This window comes from Adiantum capillus-veneris, chromosome 16, assembly GCF_014529385.1.
Source record: "Adiantum capillus-veneris isolate H3 chromosome 16, ASM1452938v2, whole genome shotgun sequence".
Lineage (NCBI taxonomy): Eukaryota > Viridiplantae > Streptophyta > Polypodiopsida > Polypodiales > Pteridaceae > Adiantum > Adiantum capillus-veneris.
Genome location: NC_140946.1, coordinates 43,353,049 through 43,364,139, shown reverse-complemented (window position 1 = coordinate 43,364,139; position 11,091 = coordinate 43,353,049). Strand labels below are relative to the sequence as shown.

Here is an 11,091-nt window from a genome sequence, read left to right as displayed (position 1 = left end):
ATGCTTGTCTGTGTTTTTACTATAACGGTGTGAGACGACTGCCTTAGTTTCTGAGGGTCATTACAAAACAAGATGGATGTTTGGTGGGTTGCGCTTGTGGGATATATGCAAGCTTTGGCAAAGGATGTTGTCCATGTTTGGCTTCTCATCTCTGGTGGTCTTTTGGCATGGAGCGTTTTCTTCGTAGTTTCGTATTTATTCATGTAGGAGTCATTTCAAGTTTTGATACTATTATTTTTTTCATTTTTAAAGAGAGGTAAATAATGTTTCTAAAAATTAGATCATTAACAAAACTATTTAGATAGAGGGAAACTCAAATTCAAATGTCATAGCACCAAAGCTGCGCCTGCGATAATATCCCCGGGTAATATTTGCAGCAAAATCTCTGGTAATGCCTATAGTATTAACCCCGATAATATTGGCGATAATATTAGCTATTCAAAAAGTACTCCCTCCTCTCTCTTCTTTGGCGAGTTATTTTGGACTCTCTCTCTCTACAAACTGTGATAAAGATCCGCAGTAAACGTTTACAAATTTTCATAGTGTTCAATATACATTTTTTTTTTCCGAAAATGGTACAATACATCTAGTTTGGTACTTTGAAGAATACACTGTAAGCACCAATTCTATTTCCAATTTGGTATAATACTTCCAAGTGTGAGAAGTGCCCAAAAGTATCATATTGTTACTGTTACCTTTGGTAATGGCATCAATTCCCATGTTCCATTTGCATCAAGTGGAGCCATCTCTTCATCCATAGCTTGCCGCCATTTTTCATCCTTGATAGCATCCTCAAAACATATGGGTTCTACTTCCTCTATGATCTTTTCCATAAATGCACAATGACGAGCCGCATAAATGTCATAAGTCAATCTCTGCACAGAATTTCTTGCTCTTTCTGACCTGCGTGGTCCAAGATCACTTCTAGGTGCCCTATTCCCTGCTTGCATTCTTCTTGCACCCAGAGTCTTCATAGAAGGTATGCCAAAATCCTTATCCAAACTCTGCTCAGAACCACTGTTATTGCCATCATCATAACCAGCACTCAAATTTGGAAACTTAGGAGCATCATCAACTTTTTCTTTTCCTTTCCTTGATACATTCAAAGAGTTCGCATCTTTGGCTAGGGGTTGTGTTTTTTTTTTAATACCTTTAGCTTGTTTTCTCTATCCATAGCCTCCTGACAAAGTTTGGCTTGATTTGGACTTGTATTTGGCTTTCCAAGCTAACTGTTTAAATTTGAGTCTTGAAAATAACTGATGGGCATCAATGGCACCCTGAAACTTTTCTAGATACAAAAAGGAACCAAAATTGGTACTATGCATCCATTTCAACACTTTACAGGATACACTGAAAGCACCGAATCTGATTCCAAAATTCGATTTGGTATTACACTACCAAGTGTGAGTGGTGCCCGAAAGTATCAAATTGGGACTGTGCATCCATACTTTTGGGCATTGCAATCAAAAATATTTTGCATCCTACTTGGTACTATGTAAAATCCAGAGAAGCACCAAATTTGGTACTATGGAGGTGGGAATTGGTACCTACACTGATACTATGGAGCTAGAAATTGGTATCATGGAGCTACGGGTACTAAAGAGCTGGGAATTGGTACCTACAATGATTGCTATCCAAAAAGTATCAAACCAGTATTGTATGGCCTAGAGTGATTGTTGGCAAAAAACTACCAATTTGGTATTGTACAACCAAACGTGAGTGCTTGCCAAAGACTACAATTTTTTTACTATTCCAACAAAAACCAAGGCCACCAAGGATTGCATTGTAGTAAAAACATAACCTGAGAGTCATCTAGAAGATGTATGGGATGTTTGATCACACATTTTTCCTCGATCTTGTGCTTCCAAATATCCTCTTTGTTAGGTAAAACTCTTGTCTAGGATTTCCAAAAAGTGGTCACTTGTGATACTTGTATGCAGAGGCAATTTTCTATGAAAAGCACTGAGTGGCAACACTTCATTCTTGTCTTTCATTTCCAGTCGACTACTTGTTGCCGCTATATTTCGTCAATGAACACCCAAGATAGCAACAATTTTGGACTGGCTGACTGACATTGTTCTCTGATCACTACTATTCGATATCATCGTCAAAGAGGTTCTCTTCACAAAAATCTCACTTGCAAAGTGGGGTACTTTCAACTGAGTCAATGTGTTGTGGATGCTGGAAAGATGACTTGATTGCACATCCAAACTCGATCCTCAACTTGAAAATGATTGATGATACATGAGATGCTCTATAATTTCCTGTTGTTCTACTGTTGTTAGTCCTTGGGTCCATCGAGGCCAACATCTATGGCTTTCCATATATTTTTCCTTGAGATGGTTCTTGAAAGTGCAGCTTTCTCAGCAGGGTTGCTCTCCTTGCGTCGAACTCACATTTTCTTCACGCCCAATAGCCTTGCAAAAATTCTTGGTTGCTGAAAGGTTCGTGAATGCTCATAGTTTCCATAATAGCACCCTCTGTATGTAGGTATCCCTGACTAGAGATTGGTGAAGGGATCGCGCTCAGCTTCGACCATATTCATCTCTATAGCTATGGTACTAGCCTGACCTTCCATGGATGTATATACACAGAGAGAGAGAGAGAGAGAGCAGCAGCAAAATTTGCTTCCTTGCACACCCATATCTGCATCCACATTGATTTGTTATGAGACGTTTCAAAAAAAAGACTAAAGTATACAACCTCCAAAAATTTTCACTTTAATTTTTCTCCTTTATTCCCTTTTGCCCTCTTCTACTTTACTTTTGTTCTACTTAGGAAACCCACCAAGCCTATGCGGTGTCAAGGACAACCAATTTTGTATCACCATCACTTAGACTTTTAGTCGTTTACTTTATCCAAAATTTGAGGGACAAGATTACCTCATGGTCCATCTGTCTTAGCTTGCCCTCCATCAACATGAAACACGGGGCTTCATTGAAGACCCCATGGGCTCGATAGTGGGGAGGCACGTAGTCTAAAGACGTAATCACTCTTATAGGCTTAACATGCTTTAGGATTGCATCCACTTGCAGAGGGTGTTGTGTGTCAACATGGAGATTCTTTTTTTTGAGTATTTCTAGATTATGGGGGCTTTCGAAGAATCAAACATATGGTTGTCTCCTTTGCAAAAAGTTACAGACTCAAATAGTTTCCAATGGAGAGGAGGTCAACCCCCTGCCTCTTACAGCAAATGGTAGCCCTCCCTCATCACCTGCTAGCTTTCAACCCCTACCCTCACCTTACAACTCCACCAAATAGGACAAAGTTATGCATTCACATTCACATTCACAACCCTTGCAACACCTATTCAAGTAGCCATACGACACTGACTCTCACATCACATGTAACATTTTTGTTCAGCGTATGAAATAGCCCCAAGACTTCATGATGCTTTGAAGTCATCCTTTTGGGGAGAGGGAGAGAGGTCATCCTTTGGGAGGGAGAGAGAGAGAGAGAGAGAGAGAGAGAGAGAGAGAGAGAGAGAGAACTACTAATAATATCCTTTGTGTGGGGTTGGTTGAAAAGGAGGGAAACGATGATGAAGTGGATAATTGGGGGGAGGAGAGGCGTGGAGGTTAGGGCAGCGGTGGCACTGCCGTCCCAGGTGCAAACGACTTTGTGTGTGTGGAGGGAGTGTGGAGAGCGCGTGCCGAAGGTGGGGTCACGGCCGCGAGCCCGTCCCTATATGAGAGGCGTGTGCCCTTGCGAACCCTCCAGAAGCCAAAACCCTTATATGCAAAAGCCAATCACCGTGAGTTCCGCTCTCTCACTCTCTTTTATTAGCACACAGGGCGACCCCTTCCCTCGCTCACTCTCCCGTCACACACACACACAACCTTTACATAGTTCACCCCTCTCCCCCTCTCTCTTTTTCTCGGCCTTGCATTCTCGCCTTTTTCTCTGCAATGATGATTGGAAGAGTTGCAGAGGAGGAAATGCCTTCTCGCACAATGGCGCCGTCCGAGGCGGCTCCCTCGCCGGCGGCGGCGGCAGCAGCGCTGGCTGGGCCGCTCGCCCCCAGGGCGCCCAGCTGGGCGATCAGCATCTCGCGGGAGGAGCTAGTGAAGCAGGTAATGGAGTTGCACGCTCAGATAGCAGCGCTGGAAGATCTGAGGCCGTCTGAGCGCGTGAATGCGCTCTTCTCGGCGCTGGTGGAGCTGTGTCTGCATCCGTGCTCGGTGGATTTAGACAGAGAGCTGAGCGGGGAGGAGCAAGGGGCGAGAGAGGAGCTGATCAAGCTGTGCGGGGAGGCGGAGGGGCTGCTGGAGCATCATTGGTCGGCGGTGATGGGGGCATTCACGCAGCCGCATGCCCATCTGCAGCTCTTTCCCTACTATCGCAACTACGTGAAGCTGGCGCATGCAGAGTTCCGCGAGCTATGCGCAGCGGCCAGCATCGCCATCGCGCCCATCCAGCCACCGGCCGTAAAAGGCCCAGGCTGCATGTCTCCGGCCAGCGCCTGCGCCTGCGCCACGTTCACGCGCGTCGCCTTTATAGGGTCCGGCCCCATGCCGCTGACCTCCATCGTTCTGGCGCTCAATCACATGCCGTGGGCGACCTTCCACAACTTCGACCTGGACGCCGAGGCCAACGAGAAGGCGCGCGCGCTGGTGCGCCACCATCCCGACCTCGCCTCCCGCATGCTCTTCTTCACCCGCAACATCAAGAAAGTGAAGCTCAAAATGGCCGACTACGACCTCGTCATTCTGGCTGCGCTTGTGGGCATGGACCGCCCCTCCAAGACCGACTTCCTGCATCACCTGGCGCGCTACATGCGCCCGGGGGCCACTCTCGTCGTCCGCAGCGCCCACTCCGGCCGCGCCTTCCTCTACCCCATCGTCCACAACGACATGCTGTTGGAAGCCGGTTTCGAGGTCCTCTCTGAGTTCCACCCCACCGATGAGGTCGTTAACTCTGTCATCGTTGCGCGCAAGATGCCGCCATCTCCGCAGCAGCAGTTTTCCTCTTTGAGATGAGCTCTTTTTCCTGCTGCTTCCGTCCACCTTCGTCCTCACAACTAGTACCCATATTCACAAGACACCCATCAAAAACAAAAACAATAATCCTCATTTCTGTAAGCCTGCAAAAGGCAGCAGCAGCTTCTCATGGTCTCTATAAGGTGAGTTCTGTTGCCTAGCTGCTTCTACCGTACTAGCACTACTGCTTCCATTCACAGAAAACACCCATTACACCAGTTTGAACAGAAAGCAATAAAATCCCATCTCTGTAAGCGCCATATTGCCGCAAATTGTTGATGATCTTCTTGGTGATCGACAGCTTCTTAATTACGAACGTCAGCCTAATTAAGCCATTAAGCAGGAACCCTCAAGGTCAATAATTATAAGCCTTAAGCCAAAAAGCTCATTCTTCACCTTGTGAGTCAGCTACCTCATAGGTACGTCACACATAATGTCTCCAATGCTTGGGATGGATTATATGTCCCTTCCATTTTAGCGAAGAGCCTCTCAAGATCATTATTAGTGCGGGCTTATATTGGAATTTTCGTCACCACTCAATCCAAACACTCTATCCCTCAAATAGTGTAGCAACAATTAAGGGTGCGTGTATGTGCTTGAGAGAGAGAGAGAGAGAGAGAGAGAGAGAGAGAAGGGGGGGCCGGGGGACACCCATGATTGTCTATTCCATTATTCCATACCCAATCGATTGTGCTTAGAGTGTATGATTGATTGTCTATTCCTTACGCATTCGACTTTGTTTAGAATAGACATTGCTAGTAGGCGTATGACTTTCTCTTGGTATAACTTTATGTGGAGTCACGCAACACGCCCTTAAAGGTCTTTCTTCCTTTTTGGATTTTGCATCTATTTGACTAAGAGCCTAGTCCCCCATATATTTAAGGATAATAGTGGTATTTTTTAGTCACGAGTAGTCCTACACAAAAATCAGGATGTGAAGAAACTGAAGAAAGGAAGGCGTGTACTAAATCGGAAAGATGCATTAAAGAGGACTATTACGTGACTTGCGCATCGTAGCGACCAAGAAGACGGTACACTTCAAGCGTCCTAGCATCTCTACTTATTCCACAATGATATTTAAATGCATGCAATTCTTTTGTTAGTATTGAGAGCTATTTGATACATATAACGTGCATCAAGTATTTCTCTAACTACGTATTCCATGGAAAAGACTAACAACTCATAGGTCGTAGTTACTATCTAACTTCTCATCAATCCAAGAGTACGTTTGTCTTTTTTACTAACACTCGTCCCATTTCTCACGGGCAAGGTCTGACAACTCATAATGTGTACCTACTGTCCTACTCTCCACATGCTCGTCGATTGACCACGAGAAAGTTCTCCTTTTTTGTGGTATTTCCAACATGCTCTTCCCAATCAGAGCACGGCCATTTGCTCCTCTCTCTCTCTCTCTCTCTCTCTCTCTCTCTCTCTCTCTCTCTCTCTCTCTCTCTCTCACTCATTTAAATCTTAGGGGAAATTACCAAAATACCCCTCTAATTTGAGGAAATTCCCAAAATACCCCTCAAATTTCAAAAATTCCCAAAATGCCCCCGATATTTTGTCAAAAATTCCCAAAATGCCCTTCAAATTTTTCAAAATTCCTAAAATACCCCTGGTTGTGAGACTAAATTTCTCGAAAAATAAATTTTTATGTAGGTCTTCACAAGAAGAGTGATTGTCTATCGTACAAGATGCTAAAATTACAATTTGAGTTGGTTACGTAGGCTTTGGAGATGAATTGCTTCATTATTTTCAGACATAATTGCCTTTTTTGCGATGGTAACTGGTGACAAATTACATGCTGAGCACTCAAAAACGGATCTCAATTGTCAAAAACGAATGAAGATTAGAAAATCTTGAACATTCCAACCAAAATAGATACAAGGGTATTTTGGGAATTTTTGAAATTTGAGGGGTATTTTGGGAATTTCCTCAAATTAGAGGGGTATTTTGGTAATTTTCCCTAAATCTTATCATTTTGATCTTAGAAGTATATTGGGATTTCTCTTACAGTGTTACAAAATCTCATTTTCTTTTCTCACATTTGTCAATGCAACATCGATTGGCCATTTAGAAATTTTGGAGTTCATTTGGAGGGCCTTCTAAGAAAATACAATTTTTGGCGTTCTCTCTCTAGACAATAAGTGGAGTAAAAGAAAAGGTGTCTTCAGTACAACCTTTCAAAAGTGTACTTACAAGTAGATTCTTCCCACAATAGCGGCCGTGATGATTGAGGTGTCAAAGTCGACGATGTGGAAGTGTAGAGACCAAGGGAAGAGAGAGAGAGAGAGAGAGAGAGAGAGAGAGAGAGAGAGAGAGAGAGAGAGAGAGAGAGAGAGAGAGTCTCATGAACCAACCAACCTTGGCAATGAATTGATGATAATACAATGGGGGTTGAGGGTTGTTTATATAGCAACCTCAGTAAATTTCCCTACCTAGACTTTGACAAATAAGTAAAATAAATACCTAAAAGCCAAATTAAGTATTGGGATCACATTGGGCAATTCACTTGAGATGCCAAAAACTCCAGCACCCTCTTTGCATCTCATAATGGACATCAATAGTGAGACCAAGTCCATGAAGAAGCTACCATGGACACCCCGGCAATAGCTCCTTGCTGGATACACCTCGGATTTGCTATCCTTAACTTTGTACCTTAGAAGAATGCCATCTTGAGTATTGGTTGCCTTTTAGAAAATTGAACTATAGACCACACTATGTCCAAGAATCCCCATTCATGAACTCATCGCGTCCAAAAATATTTTCCAGATAATGAGCCTTGAAACACATCCTATCCATAATCCGACCAACAACAATGGATTGGTGCAGTCATCCATGGTTTGATGACAGATCAAACGGATGCCCAACTGGTCGGACACGAAGCCGGACACTACATTTGCACTCTATTAGTTTTTCGAGCTAGTGTAGTAATACTTTGTGTAAATCTTGATTCCAGAGTAGTAGTCAATTCCTTGAGTTGTAATTCTGTCAATGAAAATTGTAAAGGTACGTGTGAACCGGCCACTGGCCATTTAGAGGCCCTAGGTATAAAGTTCAATAATTGTAAATGTGAAGGGAGGCTTATCTTTGGAGGAAGAAGGGAGCTCAAAAAACGTACGCTCAAACTACGAGCTACTCCAAACTTGTAATCGACGCAACTAAATGATTTGGTAATCTGTTTTCAAATTTGAAACTTGCATTGTGTTTCTCTCTGTTTGCTCTTTCATTCAAGTGTAAGCATTGTCAGTTTTGTTAAGGTTCGCGACTATGTGTCTGTGAGTTGTAAATGCAGATTTGAGTGCTTAAATAATTGTTTATTATCGTTTTGACCGTAGGAGAGTGTTCTTAGACCATAGGACAACATTTCTGGCATGTTCTGTTGCAGTTTTCATGACCTTTTTCATGATGGATCGTGATTTTGGTACCTTGTCAGATTGCGACTAGACTTGCTAGGATAGTGCCTCTAGGTGTCCTAGACCTCCTCCTCAAGTTTTGTTGCATTTCGAGTCCGTTCGAGTGCCGAAATGGCGTCATGACCTAGAGCTATGAGAAAGGACATAGGCAGATTTCCCTGATCATTGAGTGTTGGTTTGCTTGTTGAGCTAGTGTGTTTGCTTGTTAAGGTTCACTTCGTGAGATTGACGATCTCATAGAGTCTCCGTGCCCCATCCGAGTCACTTTCCTTGAGTATTGACATTATGTTAGTGGTGCCAGAAAGCTATGTTGCAGACGTCCGTCGTGGCGACCCGCTAACATTGGCACCGTTGCCGAGGATATGATCCTTAGATGGTGAGTGACCTAGTGTGTTTTAGAGCGTTCTTTTTCTAAAGATTTGTCCTTCCATTCCATTTACACCTTAGCAGTGAAGCAGCTAGACACGGGGCTTAGTGCTTGGTAGAGTCTAGAAGTCGATGACTTGCTAGATCTATTCTTGAGAAGTAAAGAGGGTTGTGAGTGAGATAGCCAAAAGCATTTATTCTTCGATTTTATCTATACTTTCAGAGTGCTGTTCCGTTTTCCGTTTCGACTATATTTTGTACCGTTTTGTTTGTTTTTGTTTCATGTTTCATTTCAGTACTTAGGAGTAGGGTAAGTAGAAACTACCACCATCAAATTTGGGCTAAAAGATTGAGGGGAAAAAGGGTGAAAACCATATTTTGGCCGGAATGACCATAACTCTGAAATTGTGAAAATTTGATGGTAGAGACCTCAAAAGTGATCCAAATTCAAAAATTTGTGGATCAAAGGCATCAACATACTCTCTAGAATCAATCTGAAAAGTTTGACAAGAATCTGTGGAGGAACATCGCGATCCATGTACCCCAAAAAACCATTTTTGGTGAAAAGTGACCAATTACAGTGAGCATCAATGGGAAACTGCTCTGATCAAGTTTGGTTGAAAGAAAAACTCAAAAATCACATCAGAATTGGTTGTCGGGGCAAAAACATCGAAAATAGGAATTCAAACATAAAATTGGACAAATCTTGAGATTTTGGGATCCAAATTCAAAAAGGGATGAGATTTGGCTTCTACAGGGCATAGAGAACCTACATAACAAAATTCATGAAAAAATGTTGTCAAACATGGATCGTGATCCATGTACCTTTTGACATTTTGGGTTGATATTTGGCAAGTACATCCCTGATAACTAGTGGAACAACTTTGCCAAAAGGGACTATAGCAAAAAATTGAAAAAAGTTGATCAAAATAGCCAAATACAAAAACTAGTCAAAAACCGCATGGCAGACAGAAAAACTCACTTTTGACTAGGAAAAAGTTGGCCAAATTCAAAAAGATTTGGGGAAGAGTATCACCATAACATGGACTTCAAGCTGACCAAGTTTCATGTCAAAATGTGGTCAAACATGGATCGCGATCCATGGACCTCATGAAATGTTTTTGGCTGAGATTTGAGCAGTAGGTAGCTGGTACCATTTGGAACAACTTTTTCAAAAAAACCATATGCAAAAAGTTCAAAAAGTAGGTCAAACGAGCAAAAAATAGAACATTCTCAAAACTGCCACAGCAGACTGTAGAAGTCATATTTGGTAGGGCAAAATTGATCCAAATTCAAAAATTCTTGGTGAGCAGTCTACAAACATCATAAACTATTAGCACACCAAAAATTTAGATCCAAAAGTGGTGGAACATGGATCGCGATCCATGTACCTCTGAGAAATTTTTGGAAAAAAACTTTTCAAGTCTGTGACAGAGACCATTGTGAACAAAAGTCCCCAAAGAATTTTTGTCAAAAAAGTTCAAAAACTGGGTGAAAAGAGCCAAAAGCAGTTCAAGGTGAAAACCCTAAACAGACCTGGAGATTGACTTTTGCCAGACCTAAACAAGTCCAAATCATACAGAAACCACATAGCTAGCATCAGAGGACCAAGGGGAAGCTGTGTGCCAAGTTTCAGTACCTTCTGACACATAGGTACATGGAGCGCGATCCATGTTCCTTTGTCACAGACTGATACCATATTTTCACCATAGCTAGAGAACATCACCAAGAGTATAGTGGTCTTTTCAAAAGTGAATTTGGATACCAAAAACCAAACCAAAAGTCCAGAACTGCCAAGTACTCTGTGCAAGTGCCAGAACTGACCTAACTTTCAATCCAGAGGTCCATTTTCAAAAATTTTGATACCATAGGACCTACTAGGCATGGTGAATCTGATGATACCAAGAGAAGTCAATTTGGGCTCCAAACATGGATCGCGATCCATGTACCCATAGTGACAACTTGACCTGAAACTTTCCAGATCAGTAGTTTTTACACAAGAAAACATATCCCCAAGTCCAATTTTGGAAAAAATTGAGCAAATTTGGGTCAAAAGGGAACAAAACAGGTGACAGACTGAAAACCGAAATTCAGACCTTGTATTGACCATTTGGTCTGTCAAAACAAGTCCAAATCCAAAAAGATTTGAGATTTAGCTTGTGGCATAGAGTGCAATAAGCTGCTAAGACATCAAGTCCAGATGTGGTTGAACATGGATCGCGATCCATGTACCTCAACCTCAGAATTTGCTGAAAATTGGTATATAGCCTGCTTATGACCTTGTCTACACACAGTAAAAATTTGGAGAAAAAAATTGACAGGGAACATGG

At 42.5% G+C, this 11,091-nt stretch overlaps 1 protein-coding gene across 1 annotated transcript; it reads left to right on the top strand.

Moving 5' to 3' along the window:
- Positions 1-3,728: 3,728 nt before the first annotated feature.
- On the top strand, positions 3,729-5,541 carry LOC147438929 (nicotianamine synthase-like). The gene has a single exon (XM_086484883.1). The coding sequence runs from the start codon at positions 3,909-3,911 to the stop codon at positions 4,977-4,979; it is 1,071 nt and encodes a 356-aa protein (XP_086341009.1). The 5' UTR covers positions 3,729-3,908; the 3' UTR covers positions 4,980-5,541.
- The last annotated feature ends 5,550 nt before the right edge of the window (positions 5,542-11,091 follow it).